The sequence below is a fragment of the Mus caroli genome, unplaced genomic scaffold, assembly GCF_978045245.1.
Source record: "Mus caroli unplaced genomic scaffold, Mus_caroli_1 scaffold_3, whole genome shotgun sequence".
NCBI classification, from domain to species: Eukaryota; Metazoa; Chordata; class Mammalia; order Rodentia; family Muridae; genus Mus; species Mus caroli.
The window spans coordinates 55,554,573-55,578,857 of NW_028227258.1; the positions used below are offsets into that span (position 1 = coordinate 55,554,573).

General features: G+C 48.2%; 1 protein-coding gene across 1 annotated transcript; it reads left to right on the plus strand.

Moving 5' to 3' along the window:
* Positions 1–1,090: 1,090 nt before the first annotated feature.
* Wnt2b (Wnt family member 2B) lies at positions 1,091–15,833 on the plus strand. Its single transcript, XM_021158650.3, has 5 exons — positions 1,091–1,266; positions 7,750–7,970; positions 9,334–9,611; positions 11,263–11,527; positions 15,494–15,833. The coding sequence occupies exons 1-5, from the start codon at positions 1,091–1,093 to the stop codon at positions 15,721–15,723; spliced, it is 1,170 nt and encodes a 389-aa protein (XP_021014309.1). The 3' UTR covers positions 15,724–15,833.
* Positions 15,834–24,285: the final 8,452 nt, after the last annotated feature.

The window sequence follows — 24,285 nt, forward strand, 5'->3', positions numbered from 1 at the left end:
GAAAGCAGCCCAGCTGTTTCTGATTCTTTCCCAGTCGCAACTCCGCCCGAGGGGGTGGGGGACGTAGATACTGGGAGAGACCGAGCTCTGCCGAGCCCTGGCCAGCCGTCAAGGCACCGGCAGGCGTGCCGTCCCGTCCGCAGGTGTGTCTCTTGGGTGGCTGCGCTGCCCTGAGTTGGGGAAAGCACCAAGGTGGACAAGACTCTCAACGACGGGCGGGACGAGAGGATGCAGTCGGTGCAGTGGGTGCGAGAAGCGGTGGGCAGGGTCGGGGGTACGATGAGTCCTTCGTGAGAGGGTCTGCCGCCCGAGGCCGGTTGCCCACGGTACCCCTGAGGGCAGCGTGGCCAAAGGAGTTCCACTATCCCTCAACTATTGCTGGCCGGGTGTCTACCAGTTTCCCAGAAGCGCAAGGATGGGAGGACCAAGAGAAAGTGCATCTTCTGTACTTAAAGAACTGGAAGTGTCCGCAACCCTCTCCACGTCTCTCCCCCGCCACACACACCGGGTGCGCCTTGCCATCAAACGCAGTGGTCCGCGTTGCTGAGTGAAGGGCGCTAGGACCCGGTGGCGTGGCGTGGCGTCGGTAGGGACAGGGGGCTGCAGGCAGGGAAGAGCCCCGTCGCGGGTGGCCAGAGCAGGTGGGGGCGCGGCGCGGTGGCGCCCCGTAGAACGGAGGGGAGGAGGCGGCCGCCACACCTAGGGCGCCGGGGAGCACCCGGGCTGGCGCGGGCGGAGCCGCGCTGAAGGCCGCGCGTGTCCCCGGCCCCGCCCCGCCCCGTCCAATGAGAGCTGCGGCCGCAGGGGCTGTAGGCGCGCTCTGGCCCCCGCCGCACTCCGCGCCCCGGAGCCACTGACACCGCACCCGACCGCCCACACCCGGCTCAGCGCTCGTCGGTCTCCTGGCTCTGCAGCTTGCGCGCTCTTGGGAACCCTGCGTCCGGCTCCCGGGCTCCACGTGCCTTGAGGTCCTCGGTCGCCCGTGGTCCCCATGGCCACCCTGTGGGGAGATCTAGGAGACGCCTGAGGAAGCCCAGCCAGTGCCCGTCCACGGCCCTGCGGGCTTAGCGGCGGGAATCTGCGGGGAGCTATGCTGAAGCTGCAGGGTGAGGACGAAGCCGCGCAGCTCGCCCCTCGGCGTGCCCGCGTCCCCGTGCCCAGACCCACGGCCCCCGACGTGTCCCCATCTTCCGCCCGCCTGGGTCTTGCCTGCCTGCTGCTGCTGCTACTCCTGACTCTCCCAGCCCGTGTAGACACGTCCTGGTGGTAAGTGTGGATCTGGGGTTGGTAGGCTTACTGGAACTAGTGCATTGCTCTGGGCATCGGCTGCTTAGGCACCAGAATTGCCTAGGAGGAGTTAGAGGAAGGACACAGTCCCAGAAGTTTCCAGTGGCCAGTGAGGAGCTGGAGAAAATGAGGCGCTGGAGAGGAGAGCACTGAGCATCTGGAAGGAGGGAGCTGATGGTTGAAGTCCCCTAGGCTGCCCCATTGTGCCCCTTGGTATTTCTACTGAAGCCTCTACGGCAGAAGCTACTTCCGTGATTCTCTCTCAGGGTGGGAACTAGTCGCTTCTCCACATCCTGCAGTGTCTGTTTGGCATGGTCATGGTCTTCAAAAAAAACTTACACCACCTAAGAGTCCTTGGAGACATGAGTAGGGGGGCAGCTGGCTGTTCCCCACATCCCTCTGCTAGTCTAGCCCACACAGTGAGCCAGTAGCATCCAGGGAAAGGCTTAGAAGTGAAATTGAGGCACAAACTTCCCCTAATGCCCACAACCGAAACAAATTAAATCCTTGGGGTTGCATAACGCAGGCATTTGTCACCAGCCTTGGCTTTGAGGGTGTAATTTGGAACACCAATGCCCCCTTTTGCTTTCCTGTCCCAGATAACATAACCTCTCACCTTTCCTCCCCAAGCCCCAGGGGCTTCTAGAGTCTCAAGAGTTGTGAGACCCTCTCTTCAGATCTCTTCTTGCAGGCCTTAATCTTCAGACACTTCCAAAGGGCAGATGAGGCAAAAGGCGTCCAGGATCCACCGGATGCCTGCTGTGTTCTTTGTAGAATTCCCGACCCAGCCCCAGGACTCCTCCAGCCCCCTTTGGATACGCATCCTCTTTCCAGAAAGGGCAAAGGGGGTAGAATCGGACTGCAAAAAGATTCGGATCGCTCATCCTTCCTCCTCACCCCTCCAGTCAAACTGGCCTCTTGGGCTGGGCCAGTGCCCCTCTCTAACATGCAGTGTCTCCCTTCCCCCCTTGCTCTGCTCCTCCCCTGAAACAAGCACCCCCTCCTCACCCCCACATCTACCTCCCACAAAGCGAGGTCTCTTCTCTTGCACCCTGTAGCTGCTTTCTCCCCTGGACTAGGAATCTGGGCTGGAGGGGTGAGGGGTAGCTGGCTGAGGGGCAAGGCAGCTTGGGCTGCAGATTCCTATCATTTCAAGATGCTGCTCTCTCCATCCCCACCCCCACCCCTGTTTTCCTGTTAGAGAAAAATCTTTCTTTTGGATCTTTTTTATCTCTGCAGTGTTGGAGAAGGCAAAAAGGCGGGTTCAGACGAGGAAGCAGAGAGGCCTATATCTTACATCTGGCTTGAAACATTCCTTTAGAAAGGGAAAGGGAAAGAAGGAAGATGGAGAAAAAAAGCCTTTCAGTGACTAGAGTGGTCCCCTCCGCCCCATCTTTATGACCCAGTTTGGCTGGGGACTTCAGGTTCCCTGTGAAGAAAGCATGGAAGCATGTAGTACCCAGTGCTCACCTTAATCTGACCCACATGGCAACTGGCTTTTCAAAACACTTGATTGCTTTTCACCAGTTTGAGCAAGAGTCTCGCTGGGCTGGAGAGATGGCTCAGTGGTTAAGAGCACTGACTGACTCAGAGGTCCTGAGTTCAATTCCCAGCAACCACAGGGTGGTTCACAGCCATCTGTAATGAGATTTGATGCTCTCTTCTGGTGTCTGAAGACAGCTACAGTGTACTCATGAATCGAGAGAGAGAGAGAGAGAGAGAGAGAGAGAAAGAGAGAGAGAGAGCCCCATTTTCACTCCTGACTACTGCTCCCTTTCCCATTTCCTCCCTCTCTCCATCCACAGTGGTTCATATTAAAGATGCTGCTAGATGGAAGAGCTAGGTAGGGTGACAGAGGGACTGAGTGGTTCCTATGTCCATGTGAAACAAAGGAAGGCAGCATCAGGGCCAGGACGAGTGTGGGTGCAAAGCTCATTGGCAAAGCTCATTTCTGTCTCCCTGACCTCAAGATGTCACAGCTACAGCCATAGATGTCTGTCTCAGTGGTCAGCACTTGTAGAAGGAGGAGACCTGAGTTCTAAAGGCGGGGCGGGTCTGGCCCCCAAGGTGATTATCTCAAACCCAGTAAGATTAGTACTGTGTACAATCATACAGTTCCCGGAGGAGAGGGATGTCTACTGACTCAGTGTGTCTGTGTTCTACTTTGGAGCAGAAGGCTATCCCTATGAGCAATCAACAGTCTGATCTCACAGCTCAGGATTCTTCCCTTTCCTTTCCCATAACTCCTCTGCGTCTTCCCTTAACTAGAAGAGACACGTGGTTTCTTCTCAGTCTGTGACAAGAAATGTGGATATATGGAGACTTACAAGAGCTGGGCATGTTCTTGCGCTCATAAAGAGAGAGCAGAGGGCAGTGTCGTCTTAGTTCTACTGTTACCATACACAGGCACTCTGCTGTGCTCCCTTGCTAAGTTCCAGCACCATGGCCAAGTGCCTTGTGAAGCATCACCTTTAATCTCCAGTTTGAGTGAGTGAGGTAGGTACTGTTTTAATCCCTGTAACGCCAATGAAGAGATTGAGAGATAGGAAGGGAAAACAACAAAACCAAAATGAGCTGGGAGAGGTGGCACAAAGCCTGAACCCCAGCACTTGAGTTCCAGGTCAAGCTAGCAAGTTCCAGGTCAAGCTAGCAAGTTTTAGGCAAAAGTGAGACCCTATCTCAATAATAATAAGAAAAATTGCTTAAATTTACACCAATTTTGGAGTCGTACAGTTTTATTTCTAATCAAGCGTGTGTGCTTCTCTTGCTCAGGCAGGGGAATCATAACTTTTAGGCCAGTCTTGGATGTATAGTGAGACTCAGAAACAAAAGAAACCAACCAACCACAAAAGCCCCTGTGTTTGAATTTAGATGGCTTCCTTCATCCTGGTTTCTCCTCAAGTATCCTTCACAACGTGGGCTTTCCATCAATGTTTCTGTGCTTCTTTTTATTTTTCTAAAGATTCATTTATTTATTTATCCAGAAGAGGGCATCAGATTTCGTTACAGATGGTTGTGAGCCACCATGTGGTTGCTGGGATTTGAACTTGGAACCTTTGGAAGAGCAGTCGGCGCTCTTAACCACTGAGACATCTCACCAGCCCTCCATCAATGTTTCTGAACCCATAATGTTGAGATTTCCCTGACTCACACTCTGTGGTATCATCTTGTTCGTTTGTTGTTGTTTTTAAGAGAGCAACTCATTATGTATGCATCGCTGGCTGCCCTAGAATTCTATACAGACCAGGCTGGCTTCAAATTCACAGAGAGCTGCCCGTTCCTGCCTTCTGAATGCTGGGATCATATATGAACCACCACTGCCAGCTATGTCTTGATTTATTTATTTTTTCTTTTACAGAATGATCTGAGACCTGTGTACTATACAAAGAACAGATTGGGGGTGGGGGGAAGCTAACAGTCTTCTCTGCGTTTTAAGTCCTGTTTGTGTTGAGTTGAAACACTGATACTAATGAGTAGATACAAAAGGAATCAGATAGGCAAGGTGTAGTGGCTCATGTCTTTAATCCCAATACTTGGGAGGCAGAGGCAGGCAGGTCTCTGTAGAGAGCTGGAGGCCAGCCTGGCCTACAAAGTGAGTCCAGGATAGCCAGGGCTTTTACACAGAGAAACCCTGTCTCAACAAAACAAAAGAAAACAAAACAAAGCAACAAGCAAACAAAACAAAACAATAAAACAAGCAAACAAAAGGGAGTGGGAGATCCCTGATTCTATTAAAAAAGATAGAAACATAAAGCGTCTGCAAAAGAACAGGCAGTGTTGACAGGAATCAAGCTAACGGAATAGAATGAGGGATGCATAGGAGAGATGGAAGCAGGGATAACCAGCAAGCACACAGTGCTACTGAGCACTTACTGTGTGCCAGGAGCTTTCCTTAGTTAGCACTCGGTATACTGACAGGAAGATTGCGATTCAGCAGATGTGGAGGCAGAGGGAGTCTAGGTCCTTTCAGACCCCAAGCAAGGGGCTAATGTTGGTCCTAGTGACTTTGCCAAAGGAAAGAAGGTGAATTGGTCAAAGGCAGGTGAAGGGAGCCCCCTGGCACAGGAGGCTGGGGCAGAAACGAAGAAATTAATTTCTGAAAGGGAAAAGAGGAAGTCAGGACAGAGGCATCCTCTCTAGGACAATGAGCTGGGGGATGGAGATCATGAAGTCTTTGTGCCCCTAACAACTAAACTCAGTGACTGGCACGTGGCAGGCATTGTGCAAGCGTTCGTTGGGCTGAGGGCGATGGGTTCGCCTTCAGAGTCAGTATCATTGGCGGTTTCCATGTTTGACTACAAGGGCTCTGAGAACCAGACAGCAGGCAAGCCCCATGCAGGGTCTTGAAGCAGTTACTTAGGAACCAGCATGGTAGTAGGAAAACCTAATTATCTTCCCATCGTATATACCGACCAGATGTTCCCATGCTCACTGAGGACGTAATAAGAAAGATCAGTGTGGGCTACAGCGGAATGGATTAAAGTCAGACCACAGGAAGGCCTTTTCACCAGAGTTTGGCCTACCCTACTCCACACTGTCTATGAGGGCTGGATTCTTGGTCTACCATTCCCATCCATCCTCCTCCCTCCAAGCCCCAGATAAAAAAACAAACGCCCATTGCCTAGATCAGTAATCTAGGGCTGAGCTGGGGAAGCAGAGCGGTGGTGAGACAGGGACAAGCTCCAACTCTGATGGTTTCAATACTCCAAACAAAGCACCAGGGCAGTGGGTGTAACTCAAAGCTGTGCGTCAGGCAGGCCTTTCCGGCCTGGCCTGGCCTGGGGTGTTTATTTTGTTTGTTCCTGGAAGCTGCTGCCCTGATGGACAGTGTTGGGGATGCTGAGTCCATGGGATTTGTTCCTGGAGGTTCGGCCTCTCACCCTTCTATTGGGACAGATGGGGCTCATCAGACCTCCTGAGTTCCCGAAGAGGCTAGCGCCAACCCTCCTTGTGTTTGCCTGGGTTACTGTCACTAGTGGTGAGGGTTGGCTGTGGGAATGTATGGTGGGGGCATGGCTTAGGGCTGGTTGGGTTGCCCCTCCTCTATTGGCTGCCTTCTCTTCTCTCCACTCACTTTAGGCCCACTTTGGGGCCATTGCCAAACCACTGGCTCATTCATAGTTCAGACCGAAGTTTTTCTGTTTGCAGTAGCAACTGGTCACTACAGTTCCCACCTGTTCCCACCAGGAAAGACAGCGATAGTTCCATTTACGTGTTGGAATAGAATATACTGAAAATACAAAGAGCAAGTGTCGTGTGTGTGTGTGTGTGTGTGTGTGTATGTGCACACGTGCGCACTTGCACTTATGTGCATGTGTCTGTGTTTGTAGGTTATAAGCGAGGCAGAAAGGCAGAGAAGCTGAGCTGCAGAAAGAGGGAATGAGTCTCATCTCTTGGGGAGAAAGGGTGATATGCTCCTGTTTTCTCTCCAGACTCTCCTGAGACCATGGTAGAGTGCAAGGGCAAGAGTATTTGAAAGGAGAGGTAATATTGCCTTGAGCAGTTTCTGAATGATGCTGGCAGCCCACCTATCCTTCAGTGGCTGTCTTGCTCAAGCTTGTAAATTTGTCAAACTAGAGACTCTATCACATTTTAATTGATTGAATGGATTGATTGATGATTGATAAAGAGACTGGTTCTCATTATGTAGCTCTGGCTGGCCTCGAACTCTCTATGTAGACTAGGATGCCCCTAGAACTCAGAGAGATCTGCCCCTGAGTGCTGGTCTCAAAGGCCTGTGCTATCCTGTTCAGTCCTGTTCAGACTTCCCATTGCGACCAGCTCTTTGTCAGTGGAAGTAAAGGGTACAGGAGTGGGGGCGGGGTTAAAGATGGGGGCCTTGTTCCATAGCCTCAGGATTAGAACAGGGTGTTTTAGCTACCAGATCCAAAGCTGTAAACATTGCTCAAACCTGCTCACTCTGAGTTCTCCAGCCCCCTCCTCTCTTCATTCTGCTGTGGCCAAGTGATCTTCATGGGCCAGCCACTGTGTCGTGCCTCTCACACCAGCGTGTAAGAGTGTTGTCTCAGATCTTCATTTTGTTAGTTTGTTTTGCTGTGAGGATCTTAGTGTTTATTAAATAAACCAACCGTTGAGTTTGTATGATATGCCACAAGCCTGGCCTGTGTTCTAGAAGTGTGTGTCACTTTGGCCTTTGGCTAGGGGCCTGGTAATGGTGGAGACCACTCAATTACCCAGTTACTCTCTTCCTGCAACTGCATAGCTTTCTCTCTCTCTCTCTCTCTCTCTCTCTCTCTCTCTCTCTCTCTCTCTCTCTCTTTCTCTCTCTCTCTCTCAGACATTGCAGGTAATGATTCTACCCACCAGCCTCAGAGAATGTCTTGGGAAAGGAAGGAATGTTTTTTAAGGTCTATATATCAAATAACTCACCTCTTTATCCCTCTGCTGACGCCCAGCCCCTTTCAGAAAGGAGGCTATGACAAGGCCATCTCCACTTTACAGGTACATAGGGGCACTGGGAGCCCGAGTGATCTGTGACAACATCCCCGGTCTGGTGAGCCGGCAGCGGCAGTTGTGTCAGCGCTACCCAGACATCATGCGCTCAGTAGGTGAAGGTGCCCGGGAATGGATCCGAGAGTGTCAGCACCAGTTCCGTCATCACCGCTGGAATTGCACCACACTGGACCGGGACCACACTGTCTTTGGCCGTGCCATGCTCAGAAGTAGGGTTCTCTTCCAAGCTTCTGACGCCCCTTCCCTTCCTGTGCTTGGGGTGGGGAGTTAGAAGGGTAGGCACCACCCTCTTCATTTCCCCACACAAACTTTATACTTTAAGAAGCAGTTGTGAGCAAACCTGGGAGACAGGGACAGCTGCTCTCTAGCCTAGACTGTAAGCCAGGGCCCCTCAACCTAAGTGCTCTAAGACAGTCAGTCTAGGTAAATCTTCCTTGCCTACTTCCATCTTACTCCTGCCTTTCTCTGGCTTCCCCATACCCAAGCCCAGCTGGGCATCCGTGAACTCTGTGGCTAAGGACGAGAACCAGGTTCTCTGCTTCTTACCACCACAATCACCATTGTCACCCAGGCACCCTAACACTATAGCGATGGGCACAAAAGGTAAACAGAAGGTGATATGCAAGTATTCCAAGAGCCGTTGCCCTGACCCCAGTTCAGCAAAGGTTCAGCAGAACTAGAAGGCAGAGGAGGAAGTGGGTGAGGTGGGACTCTGCGGATGAAGAACTGGGGGTGTTGAACTGCAGGGCAAGGGGAGAACCAGAGCAGACTGAGGTTAGTCTGGTTCTCTGAACAGGCTGACCCCTCCCCCCCCCCCCGGGCAGGGGGGTCCACATTGCGAGGGAACTGTCCAGCATCGGTGGCCTGAAACCCCTGGAATGTTGGCTAAGACAGGTGTGGCTGCATCAGGGCTAGTTCTCTCTCTTCCCCCTCCCCCTATTCTGTGGTGGTGGTGGTGGGTGGAAGAGAGAGAGAGAGAGAGAGAGAGAGAGAGAGAGAGAGAGAGAGAGAGCATGGGAGAGTGGGTGAGAGAGAGCAAGAATGAGAGTAAGAGAGAGTGGGAGGGGGTGGGGAGACCCTTAGGGAAAACAAAAGGAAACAGAGTAGAGGTTAGCCTAAGAGATCAGATGTACCAAGGAGTGGAGCACTGAGGCCTCACAGGAGAGGATGGCTACTCTGAGGGATGCTCTTAGAACACAAGGAAGCTTTGATGGGTGGGTTGGGCTCTGGAAAAGCTGAGGAGACTTCTGAAGTTGTGCTGATTGAAGAAAGGGATGGACAGAGTTGGGTATGTGGCCTGGCTCTGCAATCCTAGCACTATGGAGGCTGAGACAGGAAAATCTCAAGTTCAAGGCCAGGTTACATTTACATAACACTTTCCAGACCTGGACCATGGAGTAAGACACTGTGAGAAACACCCAGAAGTAAGTAAGTGTGTGTGTGTATGTGTGTGTGTGTGCACGCGCACACACACATATGGAGAGGGTGGTGGTGGTGGATGTGGAGGAAGAGGAGGAACGGAAGACACGGGCTGGGCCATTCCTGTAATAAGTCTCTGCCTCTCCTGTGTAGGCAGCCGGGAGGCAGCGTTCGTCTATGCTATCTCATCGGCAGGAGTGGTCCACGCTATCACTCGGGCCTGCAGCCAGGGTGAGCTGAGCGTGTGCAGCTGTGACCCATATACCCGCGGTCGGCACCATGATCAACGAGGGGACTTTGACTGGGGTGGCTGTAGTGACAACATCCACTACGGTGTTCGCTTTGCCAAGGCTTTTGTGGATGCCAAAGAGAAGAGGCTTAAGGACGCCCGGGCCCTCATGAACTTACACAACAACCGCTGTGGTCGCACGGTCAGTACTCACATTTGGGAATGTACATTTTCTGGTGTAAACCAGTTAGTGTGACCACAGGCTGAATTCAAAGGTAGAGGAGTCAATGGCTTCTTGTTCACTTCCACGATCCCTAACATTCTGCCACAGACTGCATGGAGCCTGGGAATGCAGAGGGGGCATAGGAATACATAACCACAATCAAGTTTTCATAAGACAGAGAAATAACTTCCTTTTTCTTCCTTCTCTCTCTCTCTGTTTTTTGTTTTTTGTTTTTGTTTTTTTTATTATCTTCCCTTTCTCTTCTCTTTCTTTCCCAGTTTCCTTCCTTTTGGTTTTGGTTTGGTTTTTCTGTGTGGAATAGGGAATCAGGTGAGGTGGGGGCTTAAACTCCAGGCTTGTTTCTTTGCTTTTGAGACAGGGTCTGTGAAGTCTTGGCTATCTTGGAATTTGATATATAGACCAGGTTGGTCTTGAACTCACACAGATCCGCCTACCTCTCCTGCTTAGTGTGGAAGTTCAAGGCCTGTGCCACCACGTCCTGCCTATGATGCTTTGTTTGTTTTGTCCTGTGGACAGGGTCTCACTCTGCCGATATCCTAGGTTCATCTCACAGTCGATGCCATGCTCCTGTCGCAGCCTCCTGAGTACTGAGATTATTTGTGTGTGACACCATGCCTGACTAAAACGCAAATTTTAAATATTTAAAAATCTGATCTGTCTATGGTTGTGTGTACACATGTGGATGTGTACGCCTGGGCTTTGTCACAGAGGAGGATGTCAGGTGTCTTGTTCCACTACCTCCCGCCATATTCTCTTGAGACAAGGACTCTTACTGAACCTGGGGCTCAATCCCAGCAATCTTCCTGCCTCCAATCCTCCTGTTTCTGTGCCCCAGTGCCCACCACTGGGATTATATGTCATGTGCTACCATGCCTAGCTTTTTACACGGGTTCTAAAGACTTAAACTCAGGTCCTCACAGGGACTGTAAGTGCTCTTAAATCCCTGGCTGCCTCCCAAGCCCCAAAGTAGCTTTTAATTTATTAAGTTTTAATTTATTATTGTTGTGGATATATGCATGATCTCTATGGGCAGGCATGCATGGCATGGTGCATGTGTGGAAGTTAGAGGACAACTCCGTGGAACTGGTTCTCTTCTTCTACTTATAGTGTGTGTCTAGGGATGAAACCCGGGTGGCCAGGGCTGCATGGCAAGTGCCTTTCCTTGATATCAGTATCTCTGACCCAAAAGTAGCTTTGTTTTGTTCTGCTTCTAAGAAGAAAAAATCCCTTCATAACTAAGAGCTTCAGGTATCGCTTTAGGCTATTCACTGGTGTTTGAGCATCTGCTGTGTACTATACTGAGAAATGGTGTGCTATAAAAGCAGAAGACATGGTACTTAGCCCTTTAAAAGATATACAGGCTGTCATCAGGAGCAGACTCCTGTGGGCTGACAATCCAGCAGGCAATCATGAAGAACAAAGGACTGTTGGTCCAGGAAGATTTCCTAGAAGAGATTCTGTGATGGGTCAGGAAGATTGGGTGGGATCTGATGTGGCAGAGAATCACCGTGGGCTCAACCGCAGGCCTGGATCAGCAGAGCTCAGAGCACGACTGCTTGACCCCAGGGATGCCCATACAGTGTCCTGAGCTCTCTCCTCTCTCCCCTAGGCTGTTCGGAGATTCCTGAAGCTGGAGTGCAAGTGTCATGGTGTGAGTGGCTCCTGTACTCTGCGTACCTGCTGGAGGGCACTCTCAGACTTCCGACGCACAGGTGACTACCTGAGGAGGCGATATGATGGGGCTGTGCAGGTGACGGCCACACAGGATGGGGCCAATTTCACAGCAGCGCGCCAGGGCTATCGCCATGCCACCAGGACTGATCTTGTCTACTTTGACAACTCCCCTGACTACTGTGTCTTGGACAAGGCTGCAGGTGAGAAAGAAGCAGGCAGAGACATCATGGAGCTTACTTATTAGCACAGGCACTTCTGCTTTATCAAGGGCTGTCTAGCTTGCAGGAGTTAAAGAAGGGAAAGGAGTCAGTCACTTTCTTACATGAAAACCTTGCCTTGAGATAGGTAGGTCTCAGGCTGGCAGGTCATATGTTATTATGTTACTCACTATATCCCTGGTGTCTGGGATACAGTAGGTACAACTCAGAGAACATTTAAATGAGCCACCTGTTTTCAAGTTCTGGGCAAGAGGTGAGCTACACACACACACACACACACACACACACGAACATGGGGAATCAAAACTGCTTCTTGATATGCCACCACTACAAAAGAAGTGAGGGGAACAGGAGGTCTCTGCCAAGGCTGGTGAAGCAGCAAATGCATGATTACAAGCAGAAAATGGCTGCTTCTCAGTCTGCTCTAATTATGCGTGGCAGTGGGGCAGGGGTCTTGGGAACGCTGCAAGGTGATAAGGTGTTCCTGTGAGAGAATGGAAGCTCACATCTTGGTCCAGGTAAGTTAAACCAGGGACAATGTGTAGCTCAATGGAGCTGCTTCTCTTTTGGTTCCTGTCATGACCGCCACCTGAGAGACTGGACCAAGTGGAGGATGGCATGACTGAGAGAGGTGTAGTCAGGATAGAGGTTCACGTAGGTGTCTCAGGCTCTTTTCCCAGGCAGATTCAATAGTCAAGACTTGGCAGAGTAGAGCCCTGCACCATGGCTGGTTTCCATCCTGTTTGTTTGCACTTCCCATTATTTCTAGAATTGAGTGGCCAAAGTGCTTCAGCCCAAAGGAAGCAAGGTAGCATCCCACCTGGATAATGAAGGCTATATGAACTCTAGGGAGTGCTAGAAGTCAAAAAGGTTGGGGAGGCCCTCTGATCTCCTGGTGGTTTACTGCCATGAGGTATCTTTTCCATGTGGTCTAATGCAGAGGATTCATATCTAAATGCCCAGGAACCATTTCCACATATCTGTATAGGCTATTCTACTATCCCTAAAATGTGTCTTTGGAGAAGGATCTTTGGAGTTTGGAGGGAGGATGAGTCATACACTTATTAATTTTTCTCAGAGGCATAAACTTAAGGTCCCATAAGCCCCAAAAGATCCCAATGATATCAGCCTCCCCCCACCCCCTGAGCATGGAACCAGGGATCCCCTCCACGGTAGTACTGCCCAACTAAACTTCCTACGTTGATTGAATCCTCATTGCTGCTGTTTCCAGTGCAGAAGCAACAAGCCACATGTGATTACATATGTTCCCTCTTATCTATGGGGGCTGTGCTCCAAGGTCAAGGGATGCCTCAAAGTGCAGGTAGTACTAAACCTTCTATGTACTCTGTTTCTTAGACATACATACCTGTGATGAAGTGTAATTTTTAATTGATAAGAAAGAGAGTAGATCCACTCCTTTAGTGCTACTGTTGATCTAACCCAGGACCTTGTAATATGCTGGGCTCTCCCACTGAGTCACAAAGAGGATGATTTTTTTTTTTGAGACAGGGTTTCTCTGTATAGCCCTGGCTGTCCTGGAACTCACTCTGTAGACCAGGCTGGCCTTGAACTCAGAAATCTGCCTGCCTCTGTCTCCTGAGTGCTGGGATTAAAGGTGTGCACCACCATGCCCGGATAAGAGGATGATTTTTTTTTTAAAAGATTTATTTACTTATTATATGTAAGTACACTGTAGCTGTCTTCAGACACTCCAGAAGAGGGCGCCAGATCTTGTTATGGATGGTTGTAAGCCACCATGTGGGTGCTGGGATTTGAACTCAGGACCTTTGGAAGAGCAGTCAGTGCTCTTACCCACTGTGCCATCTCGCCAGCTCTAAGAGGATGATTTTAATAATAGACATTTACAAGTTTTAGTCATTTATCTTTGGATTGTCCATTTAATACTTTTAGCATGACAGTTGATGTTGGGCAGCAAATGACACTGAATAAAACCACGAACAAGTGTGACAGACTTGTTAGTCCAATTCAAAACCAAAACCTTTTAGTTTAGCTAATAATTTAAATTCTCTGAATTTAAGAGATCTAGCACAGTTAGTAGCTAGTCTGCTTGTTCAGCTCCAGATAGTAGAAGAGGACTTTGGTATTGAGGACCCAGCTCTTGGCGTTAGAATAACATATGTAGACCTAGTCAGCCCATAGTCTAGAGTAGTAGTTTGCTAACATTTTGGGTTATAGATTCCGGTTGTTAAAAAAGAAAATAGAGGGGGCTGGAGAGATGGCTCAGTGGTTAAGTGTTCTTGCTGCTCCTCTAGAGGACCTGAGTTCAGTTTCCAGCATCTACATTAGGTTGCTCAGAGCTGAATCCAGGGGACTGATGACCTCTTCTGGACTGTGAGGGCACCCACACACATACAAAGATACACACACACACAAGAAAATAAATAAAATCAATCTTAAAAAGTAAAATCAAGACTGGAAAAGTGGCTCAGCAGGCAAAGGTGCTTCTGCAAACCCTGTTAATCTCAGTGTGGCCCCCATGGTACCATATGGTAGGAGAGAACCAACCTCCACAGGTTGTTCTCCGACTTCTGAATGCATGCTGTGGTCCCCCATATGTGTGTGTGTATAATGTGTGTGTATGTATTTATATATATACATATGTATACACATACATAAAAATTTTAAGAAAGAAAATTGAGCACATATGTGCACTGTGCGCATGTGCGCTTAGACGTCTGCTCATGTTGTTGCTATACCATGTAATTATAAGATATTCATGTCCTCTACATGGTTGTCATTGTCACTATAACAGTGCTGGGATCCAATCCAGGGTCTTGCACATGCTAGGCAAGTACGTCACCACTGAACTACACTCTTAGCCCTAAATCAGAGATTTTAAACCAATAAGCTAAAAAACAAAGAATTTCTGCTTTTTTTCCTCCCCATATCCTAGTGGATTGTGGAGGGAATTGCTGTTGACCTCTTTCTTGAAGTCTCAAGCCAGGGGTCCCTGTTAGTAGGAAAAGGGTTGATGGGGTCTTTTTGTGCTGACATCTTTTGAATTAGCATTCCCTGTGCAAGGAGAAAGCTACCCTACTTTTCAAGAATCCCTTCTGAAAGGGGTGTAACACAGAAACTTCTTGCAGTCAGCTTCCAGCCTGTCATGCCAATCAGCCCATCTCTGTTGGACAGAAATAACAAATGTATGCTAACAATCTATTACATTAGATTTTGAGTTGTTTTGTTTCCTCGAGACAGCATCTTACTATGCATTCTAATCTGACCTCAAACTTACTACACAGCCCAGGCTAGCCTAGAACCAAAGTGGCTTTCCTGCCTCAGTATTTTGCATGATGGGGCTACAGGCAGGTGCTACCACACCTGGTTAGCCATTATTTTGTATACATTTGCATATATGAAAACTGAGACCCAGATACAATCATTAACTTGCTAAATAGCTACAGCTATGAAATAGTACAACTAGAATTTAAACACAGATAATATGCCATCATATCCCCTACAATATAGAGAACCTCACCTGACTTGCAATTCTTCTATTTTCAAGCTAGATTCTGAAGAGGACATGGCAGTGTGGGGGCTGCAGGAACTGGTGCCTCTGGGGAGCTTTGATAGTGGCAACAAGGGAACCTGGGTCAGAGGGCAACAAGTGACCGTTTTGGTTATATTTTCAGAAACAGAGGTTCTTTATGGCTTCTTAAGAGTGTAAGGGTGGGCTGGAGAGATGCCTCAGTGATTAAGAGCACTGACTGCTCTTTTGAAGGTCCTGAGTTCAAATTCCAGCAACCACAGGGTGGCTCACAACCATCTGTAATGAGATTGGATGTCCTCTTCTGCTGTGTCTGAAAACAGCTACAGTGTACTTACATATAATAAATAAATAAATCTTAACAAAAAAAAAGGGTGTAAGGGTACCCAGAGTGGCATAAACAAAAGTGACTTGGTTCTCACTTCTCTTCCCTGACTCAGGTTCCCTAGGTACCGCAGGCCGCGTCTGCAGCAAGACTTCTAAAGGAACAGATGGGTGTGAAATCATGTGTTGCGGCCGAGGGTATGACACAACTCGGGTCACCCGCGTCACCCAGTGTGAGTGCAAATTCCACTGGTGCTGTGCTGTGCGGTGCAAGGAGTGCAGAAACACTGTGGATGTTCACACGTGCAAGGCCCCGAAGAAGGCAGAGTGGCTGGACCAGACCTGAACACACAGATACCTCATTCTTCCCTCTCACTTCAAGCCTCTGACTCAAAAGCACAAGATCCTTGCATGCACACCTTCCTCCACCCTCACTCCTGGGCTGCTATGGCTTCTGTTACGGACTTGGAGAGTGATCCGGAGGGACCCCAATGTCCTGGCCGGCTGGTTCCTTAGCCCTAGGGACATGCTGACAGGGGATGGATATCGGAGGCTGAGTGGCTCCCTGACGATCCATCTGGAGGTTTGAAGGGAGAGCAGAAGAGGTTCTGTCTTCAGAGTGATTTGAGTTGCACTAAGTCAAGGCTCATTCTCCCCTTTGCTTGCACTGACTTCTGATACTCTTTGGGTATGCAACAGGAAGGGAACCTGGAGGTGGCTTCTGTGTTTGATGCTACTCTGCCTGAGGATAGGACAGAGATAAAACTGCCTGTCCCTTTGCTGGAGACAGTACGTGCAGACAATCTTAGGCCACAGTAGTCTGCTGAGACCCTGAGATAGCTAGATGAGTTAGCCACATTGAACAAGGCTCCACATCATGCTTCTACGCAGCTTATAAAGTAGTGGTTTGGTGAGGAGGAAAACCATAGTGCTCTACAGATACAGATTCTCTGTGCCTCCCTTTCCACCTACAGCAGACAGCAGCAGCCTGCTCACTGGCTGCCTGGTCAGCGTGAGGTAGCTTGCAGTGGGTCAAATTCTTACCAGGCCATTAGAGGCCCGGCACAGGATTGTGAGAGAATGACATAGAAAGCCTGGCTAGGCCTTGGGACTTCCCCCGCATCCATTATTCCGGAGATTCGGTAGGAAGGGAGGTAAACTCATGGGAAGGGTGAGCGCACCTGATCTCAAGGGTTCCGTGAGGATCAGCGTATACTAGGAAGGCAGAGATCTCGCATTTTGCTAGTTCTTGAGGAGAGGATCTTCAGCTTTGAAGTAGGAACAAAAGGCAGCAGCTGTAGAGAGAGAGCTGGTGCTGGAGCTGAGGTGGCAAACATCTTATAAGGCCTTTCTCATTTACCCAGCAAATCTTTATTTTGTGATTCACCAGGTCCAACAGTTAACTACTGCACGTTCCATGATCGACTTAAACAGGGAAGGGTTCTCTCTGTGCTACTGACCATTGCCTAACTAGGGTACACAGGAGTGGAGTCTTCAAAGAGAGCAGGCACAATGACATGGGGGTTTGAAACCTTGATGGTCTAGTTTTATGTGGCCTAGACAATGGTCACCTTCTTCCCTACTGATAAACAGAAATAGTATAGAAATCCACAGCTAGACTTAGGTCTAATCCCAGCTATTTACTCTCTATTTTTTTTTTTTTTTTATTTTCAGCAGGGTCTTTAAATTCTCCTGTCCCATTTTCTTATCTATAAAGTGAGGGTGAAACTGAGATCTAAGTGTGCCCCAAGCTCCAGCTGACTGATAGGCGTCATCAACACTTCTCACTGGCCAAGTGCTTCCTGCTTCTCTGGGACCTTCTGATTTAGGGCTGTCTGGGCAGACAACAGACTAGATTAAGAGGCTTTCACAAGGAATTCTGGATATAGCTCCTCTCTCTCTTCTCAGGTTCCTCTTCATCCAATCGGACTCTCGGATGTTTGTGGAGGAACTTCTTTCTGCCCAGGCAGCAGGAGGCTGGGGAGTGGGGTGGGGTGGGGGTGGGCACAGCTCTGGCCACAGAGGCAGATTTATTTGGATGATAGGACTAATATTTGTGTAACCTGCTGAGACCTGTGTGGGAGAGTTTAGTGTGGTTTTTCTTTTGGTGAGGGGATTTGCTCCGGTTTCACATCCATTAACACAAAACATGAGCTAGTCAGGGCCCTTGTGGTCTGTGGTGAGGGGATGACTGGAGAAATGGGACTGAGTGAGTCAGGCAGAGGGAATGTCTTCCTCACAGAGTAGAGTCAACGGGATAACTGATGAGCCAGTGGTGGGGTCACGGAGGGGGTGGAGGGGGAGAGGGACTTCTCTTGGAAGAGAGGAGTTTTGGGGCAGGGGCGAGAACATCCAAGTTACTGTATCAGTGATGGCATTGGCCTTCACTGGGGAGCCCAGTCTGAGGTAAATCTACTTGTGCTGTATTCTCTTTGAGTTTGGGTTCTTAGCTGTGGCAGACATCTGTGACATCTCATATTACTCCATGCCTTTCCCTGGGCTCCAAATTCTAGCTGATAAAGATATACAACCACTTATAAATGGCTCAGAGAGAAATAGCTGTCCAGGGAGTGAGAAGTTTGTAAAGTGAGGTGTTTATGTGAGAGAAAAGATGTCTATCCGAGTCCTGCTACGGAAGCTGTGTGGCCCCAAGAAGGAATGGTGGCCAAGCAATTAGTTTTTCCTCTGAACTTAGCTTGTCTCTGCATTCCAACTGGCTTTAGACAACTGGCGCTCATTCTGCGCTATACAAACAAACTGATTTGGAACAAGCAACAAAACAAGAACTTTATTCCGTGCCGGGACTCCACAGAATTCTGTTGCTACCTACTCCTCGTCTGCTCTGAAGGCCTCCTCTTCTGTCTAGTCTCTAGATGGTAGAGGTTTGTTGCCCACCAGTAGTGTCTTAACCTCCTTCCTCAGTTCCTTTCTCTCTTGTTGGCCCTTATTTCATTTATCTTTTGATAAACATTTAGGACAGTGTATTTCAATAGGAGCTATTTGGATACAAAATGAACTTAAAAGATACTGTTTCTATCCTTTAGGGATAATAGGATCTTTTTGGAGAAGTGGCTGAAATACCTCAGCTGCACAGCCTGCAGGCAGTTTCTTTTAAATAGAAGAGCCAGGATGATGGCTTATGCTTGTAATCCCAACACTCCGGGAGGCTGATGCAGGAGGATAGCTGTGTTTATGAGCAGTGAGTTCCATGTTAGTTTAAGAGCAGAGTAAGACCCTGTCGCAAACAAACAAACAGGAAGAAAGAATGTTGGCCATACCCCATAACTCAGCACTATAGAAAAGAAGATTTCAGTTTTCAGCTCTGAACAATGGCATCAGAGCACGCTCTTCATTAGAGTACTTCAGATTAAAAGAAGAAAATACTGTCCTGAGGGTCTGTGTGCAAAGCTTTGGAGATTTAACTTAGGAGCACTCCAGGCTTCATCTCTCTTCCTTTCTGCTGCTTTAGGAAACTATCTTCCCCTTTCTCTTGCATCGCTTATCAAGAACACCAACCATCAAGTCTCTTGCCAAATTCTTAGACCCACTCAGGACATAAGTCTCTGCATGACTTAATAGAAGACAGATAATCAGGATTTCCCGCCCCCACCCCACCTTTCTAAAATTTGTATTTAAATGCTCTCAGTGGTCATAGGGCAGAAGCCCAAGCTAGCTGGGGATAAGGGAGGCGGCCAGGGAGAGTGTTTCTCATCCCTGGGAGGCATTCTGCCTAGCTCCTGCAGCCAAATTACAGCAGCAGAGAACAATGCAGTGCATTCCTGGGCAGGTCGGTGGGCCCTGGGCGCCTGGGTCTGGTGGAGAGAGGTGCCAGACACAGAGCGCTCCATAAGCAACCCTGCAGAGCTGGCCCTGGGTGCAGAAATGAAATACAGAGAGCTTCACATTACACACCTGGTTATTGATGGCCTTGCTGGAGGCCTCTGCCCCCACCTTACACTTGGGAACGGCCTGTACTGCGGGGGCTGGGCACCTCCGAAGCAATGTTGGAATATAAGAAAGGCATGCTTCTATTTTACTCTTTGCCCTTCCTGTCAGCCTGAGCATAACTCTGAGGACACACATGGACCCATGTGCAGAAAGAAGGTGGACTCAAAACAGACTCCCACAGCGTTTTTTGGGGTTGTATGGGAATTATAATAATCTCACCTCTCCCAACAATTAAAATAAGCAGCTAGATCCTCCAGAAGTCACACCAACAACAGGGTCAGCTACAAGCAAGGAATGTTTCAAAACTACATTATCAACATGCATGCAATGTTTGCTTTGGGAATTGGTACTCCCCTGGGAGGTGGTAGAGGAAGGACACAGAAAGGGCATGGAGAAGAGATCAAGGGTGGAGAATTACCACCCAAGCAGAGTGGCTGAGGCCGGGTAACTTCTCAAACCTGGACCGGCCAGCCTCCTGGGCCTGCCCCGAGTTATGCACTGTCACTGGGCATGCTTTTTATGATCTGCTGTTTTACACTCTTAGCAGACCAGAAAACAGGACACCTTTGGTTCCAGGAGTGATCCTAAGAGGGGGTCTGGAAGAACAAGCAGTGGCTTTACGAGGGTGAATGCGTCCCAGGTGCTGACCTTTCAGGAGTGGTCTTTATCTTTGGATGATTGACAGGTTTCAGTTAACAGATCTGAAGTTTCCCTACTTCCATAGCTTGGGTTATCACTGCTGCAGCCACTCACTTAGGATGTGGAAGTCACCCAGGATTTGAAAGATGAATATTCTCTGCTTTGCTCTCTAACTCTTTTGTTGTTGAGTATCTTTTGTTGTTGTTCACTTCCATTTGGCCCATGAATCTACAGACAGAACAGCTGGACATAGGAGTTTTTTAACCAAGAAGGCAGAATTCTGGTTCCATTTTGTCAACACTATCAGCCCCTGTAAGCAACTCTGGCCAAACAAAAAAGCCAAGCCACAGTTTCAACTTTTTTTTTTTTTTTTTTTTTTGAGACAGGGTTTCTCTGTGTAGCCCTGGCTGTCCTGGAACTCACTCAGTAGACCAGGCTGGCCTCAAACTCAGAAATCTGCCTGCCTCTGCCTCCCAAGTGCTGGGATTAAAGGTGTGTGCCACCAACACCCGGCCCAGTTTCAACTTTAGACAAATTCCAAGACGGGGATTCCACAAAAATAGCAATAGTGCTCACAATAGCCTTTTGTGCACAAGATGCTTGGGCATGTATATATAGGTCTCACCATCACTGCAGGGCTTGTGAGGTGGAGAGTACTCTGTTGATGGAGCCATTCAGAGAGGTACAGTGAATGATCCCACCAGAATGCCAACCTAGTTTCCTTTAGCTTCAAATACCTTGTACTCTTTTCAAAGTCTGAGGATGTTAGGATTTGGGGGTAGGGGAGTGTTGCCATAGTACCAGCACTTCAAAACAGAAACTACTATTAACTGGCCCAACCCATAGAGGAGTCCTAGACTGTCATCAGAGTATCTAAGCAGAGCTTATGAAGGCTAAGCCTACATTCCCCTAACCTCATCAATGTCTTGTTCCTACTCTGTCACTATTAACCATCACTCTACAAAGAACTCTGCATTTCATCAGCCATTGCTTCTTATTCTTTGTAGCTCCACCCCATCCCTCAGATTAGCATTCAACTTTTTTGTTTTATTTTCTCTTAAGTTCTTTTCCAGTGGTGCATAGGCAGAATGGAAGTAGTCATGAGAAGACATGGCTTGTTTTGAATTTCTGTTGAGACTTCATTCTTTTTAAAAATCACTACCAAGTTCTTGGTGAGAGAACGAAGCCACCATCCCACCCAAGCCCACTCAGGACACTAGCTGAGACACTGCAATTCATCTACCAACTGTGTCCAACCTTGGCAATACAATACAAATCTTTGCTCAAGAACTGTGCAGGCAAGTCACAAAGCCTGTCGTGTTTTAAGTAAGCTTATAACTATAATTTTGTGTTGGGCTGCATTTATAGTAATTCTTTGCTATGTGCAGATACATGTGGTTTATGGGCTGCAGGCTGGACACAGCTAAGACAAAGGAGATCTATGATGCAGAGGAAAATCTCTAAGATGAGACAGAAGCAGATTTTATTTGATCAAAAACTCTTGCTTCTCTCAGTTCCTCCTTCTGCACTCACTCAAAATTGGGGTCTCAGTTTATTCGTGGACAGTGGGGGCAGGGGAGTGGGAAGCAGCTCATCCAACCCTTCCCTGTCCTGCACTGGAGTACACTTGGTTAAGATAGTATAAGCCCTCAAATCCCCTACGTATCTCACTGGTGTACCCCAGCTGAGAAGTCAGAAGGGAAGCTGCAGAAGCACAGAGCTCATCAATCATAGGCCGGGACATTGCAGCTCTGACCTGGGCCCCTGCTTGAGCTGGGGAAAGAACACCTACCTACAGTCAGGATTTCTCCTGCAGCAAGCCTTAGTTTTTGGTCCATCCATCTTGGCTCTCACTGCTCTCCTGCTCTCCACCCCCAACTGCCTCCACATGTGGGCTCAGAAGTCACCATCTAAAGAATTCCACTGCTCACCTCCTGCATCGCAGCACAGCCCCATGAGGCCGCACACCAGATGGAAGGGATAAAAGTGCGAGGTCATGGCTTCTAGCAAGAGGTTTTTCTTAAACTAACCCTGACTCCTGGAAAAGAGTCGGAGCAGGAGTATGTCTGGTGAGCTGCTGACAACAGCAGCTTCATAGATCTTGTGTGAAAAGGAAGGAAAATTCTACCTTGGCTTTCAGTGGAAATTTCCCTACTTCTATCTTTGGGTCTACTCCTGGTTTCATGTCTGTACCTTGAAGATGTCCGAGAAGAATGCAGAGATGGGACAAATCAAAGGGCTAAGTGTTCCCTAAATGTGAGGACCCACATGCTGACACGCAGGCCTCGCCTCAACAGATGCCTTATTTCTGCAAGGAACACAACTATCAAGAAAAAGGGAGAAAGGTACACTAGGACACTGATGACCTTGTACAGGCTGTCAGTAGGTTTCATAGGTTTGTGTAGAGTAAAAAGGGCAAGGGGTTGGGGAATGGCCATCATTGTTAGCATTATGAATGTTGGGAGACAACACACAAAAAACAGCAGTTACACAGAGACAAACAGAGACTGGACAACAAATCTTAGAATAGAGTATGAATGAGATCCATCAGAGATGCTTTTCCAAAGGAGGTGCCCGAGAGCTGGAATGTTATAAGATAAGGCAAAAACAGCTGGAAGGCAGTCAGAGGAAAGCATTCTATGTTGAAGGAACTGGTGTGTGCTGAGGCTTACAAGCAAGAATGTACAAGCAATATATTAGGAATTTCAAACAAGTATATACTATATACATTGGGGAATACAGAGAAACCAGAATGCTGAGCCCAGAGCTTTATTATGAGGTGACTGTGTCAGAAGGCTCAGAGTCCCAGAAGAGCTATGTCGGTGAACTCCAGGGCATCTATGGGAAAGCACTGGGATAAGTTCATCTGATACACATACAACAACTCAAAGAGATGGCTGTTTGTGAAATCCATCAAAATGCTATGCATTATTAACTACTGATCCTTATCATTTGAAATTCTGAGTTAATCAAGTGATATTAAATGCCTAGAGATATGATACATGAATGTAGCATTAGGCCCAGAACCTGACATCAGTCAAGTCAAATGTGTAAGAAATGAGAATGTAAAAAAGGAATAATTTACAATGGAAAATACATTTCTTCCCTTCACTCCAAACTTTAAAACTTGTCTGACTCTTATTCCATTTGATATATTGGATTTTTGTGGTCACAGTTTATCATATCTAAGGACACAGTGGATAGAGGGAAACTTCAGGAGAATTTTAGAGACCACAAAACAAGCTGACTGATGAGTGAGAGACAGTTCTAACGCACAACAGGGCACTGGACCAACAGCCAAGGGTGGACAGATTCTGAGTCCTGGTCTCCAACTAGATCGTGGTTGGTTAGATTTGTGGCTTGTTAGGTTGATAAAAGCAGCTCTATTTAGCAGAATATTTATTTAATCTAATGTACTTGACAGAATTTCCCTAACTTACATGGCAATCCTGCTCCTCTGTTCAGTTTCCTGATGCCACTTTCAAACACAGCATAAATACTGGGTTGTGTGCTGACCCCAGTGCGGTGCTGAGCATGTGTATTTCAATGCTCCTTGACTATGGCCAAAGGCGGGCAGTAGCTTAGGTTTCTGCTTCACCTCGCTGGCATGAGTAGGTGCTGGGAGGGAGGTGGCGACTTCGAGTGATGGTGTTTGTTAGTGTCATCTCAGCTTTTCCCCTCCTCTCCTGGGCACTTTATTAAAGGTGATTTCTGAAACCTTTCACAAAAGGAAAGCTCAGGGGTTTACATTCAATTGTGACACCACCATGAATTCATTAAGCAGCATGTTTCAGGTTGCACTGTAATTTCTCCATGTAATGTAAACCCATGGAATCTGACATAAGCTGATTGCTTGTGCTGGTTATTTTATTTACATTTCTGAATGGAGGGGATTTCAATACTCATAAAGTTTTTCATCTGGTCTCCCAGGGCAGCCACTATAAAGTAAAGCCTAGAGACGGAAGCCTCCGCGTGCATGACTGGTTAAGCAACAAGGGAAAAGCTATTGCTCAAAAAGCAATTTTAAAAAATTCAATATGGAATTTGAGGCTGAAACACAGATATGGTTACTCTTAATGCCATCCAGAAGATAAAAGCTCAGGAAAAAAAATGCTAAATAACCAAGTTCCTTATCTTTGTTCCAGTGCTGTGAGGGTGGGGAGCAGCTTCATGGAGTTCAAAGGCTGGAGTTGAGTCCTCCCAGAGACCCAATGAATGCTAGCAGACACAGTCAGTGTGACACAGGAATGCAGGTGACTGAATGGCTGGGAATGGGCTCCCTACCACATACAAAGTGAGTGTGCTTTCTTACCACTGTGTA